Consider the following 11,095-nt stretch of genomic DNA (forward strand, 5'->3'; position numbering starts at 1 on the left):
GCCAAAGGAGTTTCCTACTCCGATCATGTGTGATGCGCATACCAAGAATATGACCTGCAAGTCCCAAATCCGTCATATCAAAGGCCTCATGCAACTTGGCCTAGCTCTTTTAGTGTAGAGGCAGTGATAAATTTCACTCCTTCTAAAACCCTGGGACCGAATGAAAGCATTAAACTTCTGATACCATTCTCTAGGTGCTTGCTTAAGACCATAGAGACTCTTCTTCAACTTACAAACTAATGCTCTTTGCCCTTTTCTTCAAAGCCTTCCGGTTGCACCATGTAAATTTCCTCATGCAAATCCCCATGCAAGAAAGCTGTCTTGACATCCATCTGCATAAGCTCCATATCCTCTAATGCCACTAGTCCAAGCATGCATCTAAGTGTGGTCATCTTCACAACCAGAGAGAATATCTCATCAAAGTCCACACCCTTTAGCGACCAAACGGGCCTTGTGCCTAGGCACATCATCACCTATGACCATCTTGTAGACCCATTTACATGGCAATGCTTTCTTTCCATGTGGCAAAGAAACCAAGTCCCAAGTCTTATTCTTCATAAGTGAACTCATCTCTGATTGCATAGCATACTCCCACTTGCGTTGATCCTCGCGCATCATAGCCTCTCTGTAGCAAGAAGGATCCCCGCAATCAGTAAGCATCACTTAGTCTACCCTTGGAACAAACCTATCAGGCAGTCTAGACACTCTAGTAGATGATATTCTCAAGGGCATTTCAGCTTGCTGTCCCACCTGCATATCAGCCACATTTGGCTCATCATTTCCACCAATAGATGATCCATCATCTACCCTTGATTGTATACCTGTGGGAGTACTTGGTGGTACCATTTCTTGCACATTTGGTGCATGGATAGCTTGCTGTCTATCAACATATGCAGGTGGATTCACATCTTGGAAAGTGATTCTCGTCATTTCAACATCCCTCATGGGTGCCTTATGCATCTTCTTCTCATTGAAGACTACATCATGGCTGTGTATGATCTTCTTTGCTTCTAGATCCCAGAGATGATAGCCCATCTCTCCACTTTCACCGTAATCTAGAAAGATGCATTTCCTCGACTTAGGATCTAGCTTCTTGTAGCTCTTTTGGCATATGTGCATATGCCTCACACCCAAATATACGCAAATGAGAGTAAGAGGGCTTCTTGCCACTCCATGCCTCTTTAGGAATACCACCATCCAAACTCTTACTGATCACATGCATTGCAGTCTTCATTGGCTCAGCCCAAAAACCACCAGAAAGACTTGCATTGGAAAGCATGCATTGCAACCTTTCTTGAATGGTACGGTTCATCTTTTCTGCAACTGGATTTTGCTTTGGAGTACGAGGGGATGTGAGCTCCCTCTTAATCCCACGTGCATCACAGAAATGCTGAAAGTCATGAGAGAGATACCTGGAACACATCACTCTTTCGAGCTATAGCATAAGCCCACACTTTCCTAGTTGCATCATCAATGAATGTCACATAGTATTCAGCCCCGCCTAATGACTGTGTAGGCATGGGACCACATACGTCTGAATGTACCAAATCAAGCTTTTCAAACTCTTTCTTTCCCCTTATTTTATGGACTGATTTAGTCTGCTTCCCATAGAGACAGTGCTCACAAAATTCAAAATCAGAGAAACTTAAATGTGGTACATAACCCAAATGGCATAAGAGTTTCATTCCATTCTGGCTCATGTGCCCCAACCTGCAATGCCACAAAGAAGTGCTTGGCTGCTCAGTTATTGCAACAACATGATCAAATACCCCTGATACATGTAAGGGATACAAAGTCCCACACTTGGCACCCCTGGCCAAAAGCATAGAGCCCTTCTGAATTTTCCAACTCTGAAAGCCAAAAGTGGTGTGAAAACCAGCATCATCTAGCTGACCCACTGAAATAAGACTCTTGGTCAACTTAGGCACATGTCTCATATGTTTCAAAATAAATGTAGACCCATTTGCAAAAGAAAACTTTATGTCACCTACTCTCACTATGTCACATGTATAGTCATTTCCAAGATGCACACAAAGATGCACACAACCTGTCTTTCCACTGTCATAAGTGGAGAACCATTCCCTATGGGGAGTAACATGGAATGAAGCACCAGAATCCAAAATCCAATCCTGGGAATATGCATTATCTGAAGTGGTAAGCAACTCTGTAGATAAACTAGACATGAAGAGAACGTCATTGTCACTATCATGTGTGACTGCATTGATCTCCTCGATCTTCACTTTTCCTTTGTCCTCCCTTGGACTCTCTTCCTTCTGATTTGCATCCCAATTTGCATTCTTTTTCTTATCCTTTTGCTCTCTTTTCAGCTTGTAGCAATCCTTTTTCATATGGCCCTTCTTGCCACAGTGGTAACACTCAATGTTCCGTGTCCTGGATTTGCTACGAGACTTCCCTCTTTCTTAGGACTTCCCCCTGAACTGTGATCTGCCCCTTTGCACATTTAAGGCTGCATCCTGCTTGTTGCCATCCATAAACTTCCGTCTAATCTCCTCGGCCAACAAGCTACCCACAACATCATCAAATTTCAGTACTCCATCAGGTGCAAAGTTACTGACAGCTGTACGGAAGGTATCCCATGAGGATGGCAATGAACATAAGAGAAATATTGCCTTAGTCTCTGCATCAATTCATCTTCTGAACCTGAAGCTGGCTGAAAATAATATTAAATTCATTCAAGTGAGAAGCAATGGAGACCCCTTCCTTCATCTGCAGCTCAAACAACCTCTTCATGAGGTAAACTTTATTAAAGGCAGTTTCCTTCTCATAAGTGGCACATAGTTTCTTCCACAAATCTTCCGTAGTCTGCTCATTTACTACTGTGAAATAAACTGACTCTGCAAGATGAAGTCTAATAGTAGACTTTGCTAATGCATCCAACTCATTCCAATCATCCTCAATCCCTGCCAAGGGTTTAATCTACTTCTTTTGAATAAGCACATCCCTTATCTGTTCTTTCCACAAAGAAAAGTTTGTCCCATCAAACTTTTTAATGTTGAAAAACTCCTTTTCAGACATGGAAGAGGATGCCATGATGCAAATAAAGCAAAATCCCAAATGCTAGTGCCTGTAAGAGAGAATCACACCAAATACCAGGTGCACCCAAATGTGTATGCCACAATAGATTGAAATATCACCAAAACTCAAAGCTCAAAGCATTAAAAGATGCATCTGACTCATGTGCATATACTATGCATCCATATGGGCAAATTTGGCCCAAATGCCAACTGCAATGGCAATCCAAAATGCCAATGGGTGCCAAATGGCTCAAGCATAAATACCATCCATGGGCATATGCATCAATGATATCTCATCCAAGAGAGCATAACACTATCAGTGCATCACCTACAATGTGTCAAAGCTGTCCCTCAGCATAAAATAGCATCCATGTGCAAAGCGTCCATAAAAATAGCATCCCACAAGGCAATTTGGGCTTATCAGCGCATCCAATAAGGATTGCAATGCATCCAAATGGCCTATAAATCATCCACTGCAACCCAATGCACACCACGAATGAGCGCACGTGGCTCAAACTACAACCAGAGTGATCTGCATAAGGTATGCTCAAGAAATCATGGTCCCACGGAAAAGACCGCTACTGAAAATAGAACCTGAGATGCCTCAAAACATGGGCGCCATTGCATAATCGGACTCAGCAAGAAAATCTGCAAATATCTCTGTTCTATCGGAACTCTAAAATCCCAACCGATGAGTGAGAAATGGGAGTCAACACTTATCCACTGCCATGTGGCATAAATCTAAGGTTTCAAAACCTTAGAATAAAAAATGCATAACAGAGAGACGAAATCGAATACACAGAGATCTATAACTCTGAAAATACTCCACCGAATCATGCAAGAACTGACAGGTAAGGGTTTTTGGGCGTCCGGAACGCAATGGGACAGACGGTTATGGTCTCAATCACTGGGTCCAACACACGGACTGAAAAACGTTTTTGGAAACAGAGCTGTTTGTAAACTCCACCGGAGTGTGAATGATGAGCAACATAGAAGTTTTAGGACCTCTTGAGTCCACCGAAACTGGCAGATCTGCAAATGGTTGCTCCAAACTTGAGTTCCAACACCCAGGCAGAAAAACGCAGAAACTGACACAATGAGTCAGAAATCCAATGAAATGATCCTAGATTCAAGAATGGAGGTGTTTCCAAGCTTCTGAAGTGAAGTGGACACCAAAAGCAAGCAATAGTTGCCTGTACAAGTCAATACGGAGTCTCTGTCATCGAACGGAACAAGGAAAAGCTCAAAAAATGACTTTTTCTTTGAAAACACTTAACAGGCTCTTAAAACCACTTCGCAAAACCAAAGTGACTTTTCCAAAGGTTCCTCCAAGGTCTCTGCACAGTCAGCTGCAAGTAAAGTCACCCACAAAGCTTCCCACAGAGCTTCTCCTTCCTCCCACAAAGCTGATGAGCTTTTAGGCATTCACGCACACTCAGCTAGATCACTCGGGCTCTGATACTAGTTGAGAGTGCTCTCAACGAAAGCAAGAACGGAAGAGGGAGAGAGAGAAATAGAGAGCCACACAAGTTTTAGTGGGTGCAGAACCACCCTAATCTTCTTTTTCATTCATTTATATATGCATTTGAGTATTGTACATAACCAGGGTAAAGACACATTGACCTTTAACCCCTATAATTTTTGCACGCTCTAGTTGCATTTTTCAACTTAGATGTCTCGAATATATGTTTCCATTTTTTAACTTTTTATCCAATTGATGGAATTAGTTGTATGGCTCAATTATTGATGGGACTTTTTAATCGAAACACACACACACACACGTGCACATGCACGCACGCATGCACAGATAGATATAGGTATAATTAGATAGCCTTTGAGTGGAAGCCATTGATACATAACAAAAATTTTCAACTATGATAAAGCCCAATGTTGCCATATCCTTTACATCTTTGCCCATAGGAGGGGGAGTCGTGTTTTCCAGTATGTGAGTGCATCAATGAGTTATCAATTCTTGATTAGTTTTTTATGCCACATGGCTAGGGGAATTTTATGAATTTAGTCCAAGCGTTAGCCAACTAGCCACTTAGATAGATTAGGAAATGTGTTAAGTTGACCATGATCCATCAAAGGATGGCCTAGTTACGTTCTCAAGACCCCCCTTATTGATTGAGGGAAGGATGTGGCTCCTACCTTCGTAGCTCTTTTATAGGTAGGGATCTTATAGACTCCGATGTCATGCTTGGATCATAGGAACTCTTTCTCTCCTCTAGCTGATTTTGGAGAGGCAAAGTTTGTGCCTTCTAAATTGGTGATGAGGTATTGGGTTTGTTCTTGATACATCATACTCTTCCATAGGTTTAGGGGTTCTTGCCCCTATGGGTTTTCCTCCTCTCCATTACTTGAGGAGATCTTCTACACAAGAGGGAGGTGTTTCTGCCACTAGATCAGGTTAGGTTTTCTAGCCTACTTCCTCTTGTTGACGACGATGATTGTTAGCTGGAAATATTCAAGGTGTTGGTGGTGCACTTCATCGTCGCCATCGAAGATAGTTGATTTATAATCAGCTTCATTTGGTGTCATTGGGGGACTTATTGAAATTCTCTTTATTCATGAATACAAGATGGATGTTCAAGATTGTGAAAAGTGTGGTAGACTGCTATGTGGTCATACTTTTGGGTCTCGTGCTTTAGGCACAAAATTATCTATTCCACTCGCATGAGACTCTTCTCCCTTACGCTTATCGTTCTAGGAAACCCCCCCTAAACACCCTCAGAACAATCTATTACATCCCTCTATAGCGGTCCTCCCATTCTTCAGCTTGAAATGAGGAGGCACATTTCTTATCATGCGATTCGCTCCGTCATATTCCAATCCCCATCACCCCGCTTACTAGATCCATTAGGTGCATGTAGACAAACCACATTAAAAGCAATATACAAGCTCGTCACTTCCATTGCCAATACATGACCATCTGCTCATAGTTGGTGGTCCATAGCGCACGTTTCACCACCCAATGCTTCAAAATTGAAACCACACTGAATGGACAGTCCGGGCAATATGACATTCGCCAGGCACAATGGTCCATAGTTGGTGGTCCATAGACGACCTGTTTCCACGCAAGCCAGTGTTGTGCGGGTGCCAGCATTTGAATGGCGAAACCGATCCACAAATTCTTGGTGGATCCGATTTTTGAACTGAATGCGGAGATGCCAGCCTCGCGTGGGAACTCGCTGAGCTAGATGCGTTCAATTGAATGCTGACGTTTGGCTCTGCGTGGAAATAGGTAGAGAGCACGTTTCACCACACAATGCTTCAAAATTGAAACCACACTGTCAGGCAATAGGACATTTGCCAGGCACACTGGCCGGACATTCACCCACCTGAGGTGGCTGCCTGCGTGGCGGATTTGCCGCTCATAGTAAGACTCTTCATTGGCACGCTTTTGATGCACGAGCAGGCTTGAAAGAATAGTGTAGGAACCAATGCTGGCACTTGGGTGAGTGTGGAAAATCCAACCAGGGGAAACAACAGCTTCCTCTCGCCTCAGCGTCGGGGATGCCAGCCCACTCTGCTAGCTGACTTTCTCAGCGTCAGGATCGTGGGCGGATGTCTTCGTATATAGTTATGTCATGAAAAGCAGCGGCAACATACATAGCAGCGATCGGGATTTCACCTTTATGGCGGCAACTCATTTGGGGAACACGTACTATAGCAATTTCTGTTTTTTGCATTTACACGATTGCCATGATGGGTTCAAGAGACGACTCTGAAGGCATTTATTTTCCCTCATGGTAATGCAAAGGCGTTTTTGGAAGTTAATGTCTGTTCAGGTTATGCTTGGGCGGAAGCGATGTTAGCCACATTGAAGTCAGCGGAAACATTGGTAGTGGCGAATGTAACGGCAAGACAGCTTCTTGAGTGTGGGGTTGAACCTGAGAGTCCTAATTGCAGTTATGGATATTGATGGACCATTTATCTTTTTTAACCTCCAAGCGTGCTAGGTTATGATGGAACTCTTGGGCATTTTACCAAACTATGTGAAGAGAACGGGCTGTATTAGGCAATTGGGGTTGTTTATTTCACCTCCAAGCGTTATAGGTTATGATGGAACTCGTGGACATTTCACCAAACTATGTGAAGAGAACAGGCTGGATGAGGTAATCGAGGCTGTTTATTTCATGGACAAGCATGGCATCCCTTTTTCCAATGATATTACTTATTGTTTACTACAAGGCTGCATAAAAAAGAGGGACCTTGCCTCTGGCAGGCTTGTACATTCCCTTATGGTAAGCAGTGGACTTGGTTCAATTCCTTGTTTTGCTGATCAGCTCATTCGCCTGTTCACATTATGTGGGAGCTTGCTAGATGCAAACCAAGTGTTTTGCAAGGTTTTAAAGCCAAGTGTACACACATGGAATGCGATAATTGCAGCACACACCAAGCTTGGAGAGTCGGAAAGGGCCCTTGGGTTATATAAGAAAATGGAAGAGGAGGGTTTGAAGCCGGATAGAGTCACTTTCTTGTGTCTTTTGAAAGCGTGCAGTCTCATAGGGTCCTTAAAGCAAGGCAGTTCGATACACGAGCAAGCCATCCGAATGGGACTAGAATCAGATCTGGTTGTTCAGAATACGCTTGTTGACATGTACACCAAATGTGGCAGTCTTGAAGATGCATATAGTATATTTGTTGGCTTGCAGAATCGAAATGTTGTTTCATGGAGTGCGATGATCGCAGGGTATGCCAAGCATGGGCATGGTCTTCTTGCTCTTGAACTTTTTGAGAAAATGCAACGGGATGGCACTAGACCAAATAAAGTTACTTTCTTGTGTGTTTTGAAAGCCTGTGCTAGCATAGGAGCCATAGAGCAAGGCAAGTTGCTACATGACCAGATAGTTCAAAGTGGACTTGAGTTGGATATTGTTTTTGGAAACACCCTAATTGATATGTATGCCAAATGTGGAAATTTAGAAGAAGCACAGAAAGTATTTTGTGATTTATCAAGAAAAGATGTTGTTTCGTGGGCTGCAATGATTGCAGGATATGTTCAGCATGAACAAGCCCCCTACGCTGTCAAACTTTTTGAAAAGATGCAACAGGAGGGCATCAAGCCAAATGCGGTCACCTTTTTGTGCGTCTTAAAGGCATGTGGTAGCTTAGGAGACCCACGGCAAGGCATGCACATTCATGGTCAGATCTTCAGAGTTGGACTGAAGTTGGATGTGGTTGTTGGAAATGCCCTAATTGATATGTATGCCAAATGTGACAGCCTTGAGGAGGCGCACAAAGTATTTGATGGGCTGCCAGTCAGAGATGTAGTATCGTGGGGTACAATGATTGGAGGCTATGCCCAGCATGGACAATTTGCTGCGGTTCTTCAGCTTTTTAATCAAATGCATTCTGAGCACATACAGCCAGACAGAGAGATGCTTCCTTGCCTCCTGAAAGCATGTGGCAGCACAGGAGCAGCTGAGCTGGGCAAGCTGATACATGACCAGATAGTCAGGAGTGGATCTAAGCCTGATGTGGTGGTCGGGAGTACTCTTACTGACATGTATGCTAAATGCGGGTGCTTAGTGGATGCACGCAAGGTGTTTGATTGCCTCCCAAACCGAGATGTGGTATCCTGGGGTGCAATGATTGCAGGCTATGCCGAACATGGCTATGGCGTTCCTGCTCTGCAGCTTTTTGAAGAGATGCAACAGAAGGGCATAAAGGTAAGCAAGGTGACATTTTTGTGCATCTTAAAGGCATGTGGCAGCATAGGAGCTATAGTGCAGGGCAGGTTGATACATGATCAAGTCAACAGAAATGGACTAGGATCGGATGTAGTTGTTGGGAGCACCCTTGTTGACATGTATGCGAAATGCGGGAGCATAGAGGAGGCATACAGTGTGTTTAAAAACATGCAAAGTCGAGATACTGTGCTATGGTGTGCAATGCTCACAGGATATGCTATGCATGGGCTTGGTCTTCATGCCCTTGGACTTTTTGAGAAAATGCAACAGGACGGCATAGAGCCTCACAAAGCCACATATTTGTGTGTCCTGAAAGCATGTGGCAGCATAGGAGCAATAGATTATGGCAGGATATTACATGAACAGATCATCCAAAAGGGATTTGGATGTGATATGGCTGTTGGAAACTCTCTAATAGATATGTACTCCAAGTGTGGGAGACTTAGGGAAGCATTTAGAGTTTTTATTGCATTGCAGAACCGTGATTCAGTTTCATATGGTGCCATGATTGCAGGGTACGTTACTCATGGTGAGTTCGCTCTGGCCAAGCAATGTTTTGAGGATATGCTACAACAGGGATTAAAGCCAGGTGATTTAATATTTACTAGTATGCTCTCTGCTTGTAGTCATGCTGGCCTACTGGAGGACGGCCATCAATATTTCAGGTCTATGAAAGTAGAATATGGTATCACACCAAGCCTTGAGCACTATAGTTGCATGATAGACCTCATTGGGCGTTCAGGATGTTTGGATGAGGCTGAATCTTTTCTTCAAAGCATGCCACTCCAGCCTGATAGGATCATATGGAGGTCTTTGCTTACGAGCTGCAAAGCTTATGGAAATATCAGGCTAGGAAGACAATGTTTTGAGCAGGTTGTCCAATTGAATCCAAATGATGCTTCTTGTTATGTGCTTATGGCAAGTATTTATGCAGATGCTCACATGTGGCAGGAGGTTGACAAAATACAAGAAATGAGAAAGTATGCGGGTGCATACAAGATACCTGGGAGGGCCTGGATTGAGTCTATCAATGAGGTCCATGAGTTTGTTGTGGAAGGCAAAATACACCCTTGCAGTGATAAAATATATGCCAAGCTACAAAGATTAAGCAAACTTCTGAAGAAAAAAGGCTTTCTGCCAGAGTTAGGCCTAGTTTCTGAGACAATGTCAAATGAGTTCAAGGAAGATGTACAACTTGGGCAAGGTGAGCGTCTAGCTATAGGCTTTGGATTTCTTAGTGCCACTGAGGGTACAAATATCCATGTCAGCCATACTGCTCAAAACTGCACATTTTTCCATGGTGCTTCTAAGTCCATGTCCAAGCTTGAAACACCAGAGGTAATAATAAAAGATGTGTACAGCATTCATCATTTAAGGGGTAAGGCATGCTCTTGTGGTAATTTATGTTGATATGTGCATGACTTATATGGTGAAGTTTGATAGGTCATAATAATGTGACAGGCTTCTGTTGGCAAGACACTACTAACCTGTGGAGTCCACTCCCATCTGTGTTGAGCGTTATTTATAAAGATGCTTTTTTTCAATGTAGAACACACTCACCAACCCTGTTCCCTTGGGAGAATTGATCACCCACATAATGAAGCTCAGCCAACAACCACACTTACCAACCCTGTTTCTTGGGTACTTGATTGTGCACAGACACGTAAGGACACAAACGTTTACCTCAGGTGACAAGATTTTTTGAAACCCCAGATATGCCAGTGTGATTCCAAACATGGAGGTGATGGAATTCTACCTGTGAAACATCAAGGGCTAAAGGTGGTGTCATGGGCATCCACAGCCCATGGCATGGCTGCCTTGCTGGCAGCCATGCAGCCACAGCCACATGGGGACACGAAGCAGGACAGCAATGTAGGCTGTCATACAGATCCGCACATGGGCAGCTAAGCAGGCAGTGGTACCTGTTGCAGACTTCAGCAGCCATGGTTTTATATAAGCCCTCTGAGAGCCCCAGATCCCAGATCTACGTCAGGCTTCAGGCGGAACTGCTATCTAGGCATTGCACAACCTTGAGGGCCATTGATAGGACCCTTGGGGTCTGCAGCAGTCTTATATGGACCCAGGGATCAGTTGGGTTAGTCAGGGCAGTGAGCCTCCGGTCAGGCTGCCTTAGGCCCCTCCACACACCTGGTCGGGTCATCTACAGCAGGGTTGGATCAGTCGGGAGCAGATATAGGGGCATTTACAAGCCCAATGAAGCCCTGTTCTCGTCAGCCAGATCTATTGCAGGCCAGCCTTTAAAAGGCAGCCTCAGACATCACCAGCAGTTGCAGCACCTCAGCAGCAAGCAGCCCTCCTCCAGCATCCACAGGCTCCTCAGCCCATCCATATGCAGTGCTTACA

General features: G+C 44.0%; 1 protein-coding gene across 1 annotated transcript; it reads left to right on the plus strand.

The window, feature by feature from the left end:
- Nucleotides 1–6,337: 6,337 nt before the first annotated feature.
- LOC147890633 (pentatricopeptide repeat-containing protein At5g27110-like) lies at nucleotides 6,338–10,639 on the plus strand. Its single transcript, XM_087390334.1, has 2 exons — nucleotides 6,338–10,069; nucleotides 10,445–10,639. Exons 1-2 carry the CDS (start codon nucleotides 7,001–7,003, stop codon nucleotides 10,637–10,639), a joined length of 3,264 nt encoding a protein of 1,087 aa, XP_087246460.1. The 5' UTR covers nucleotides 6,338–7,000.
- The last annotated feature ends 456 nt before the right edge of the window (nucleotides 10,640–11,095 follow it).

This window comes from Dipteris shenzhenensis, chromosome 19 (genome assembly GCF_047967505.1).
Source record: "Dipteris shenzhenensis isolate YYH24624 ecotype China chromosome 19, Dip_SZ_1.0, whole genome shotgun sequence".
Classification (NCBI taxonomy): domain Eukaryota; kingdom Viridiplantae; phylum Streptophyta; class Polypodiopsida; order Gleicheniales; family Dipteridaceae; genus Dipteris; species Dipteris shenzhenensis.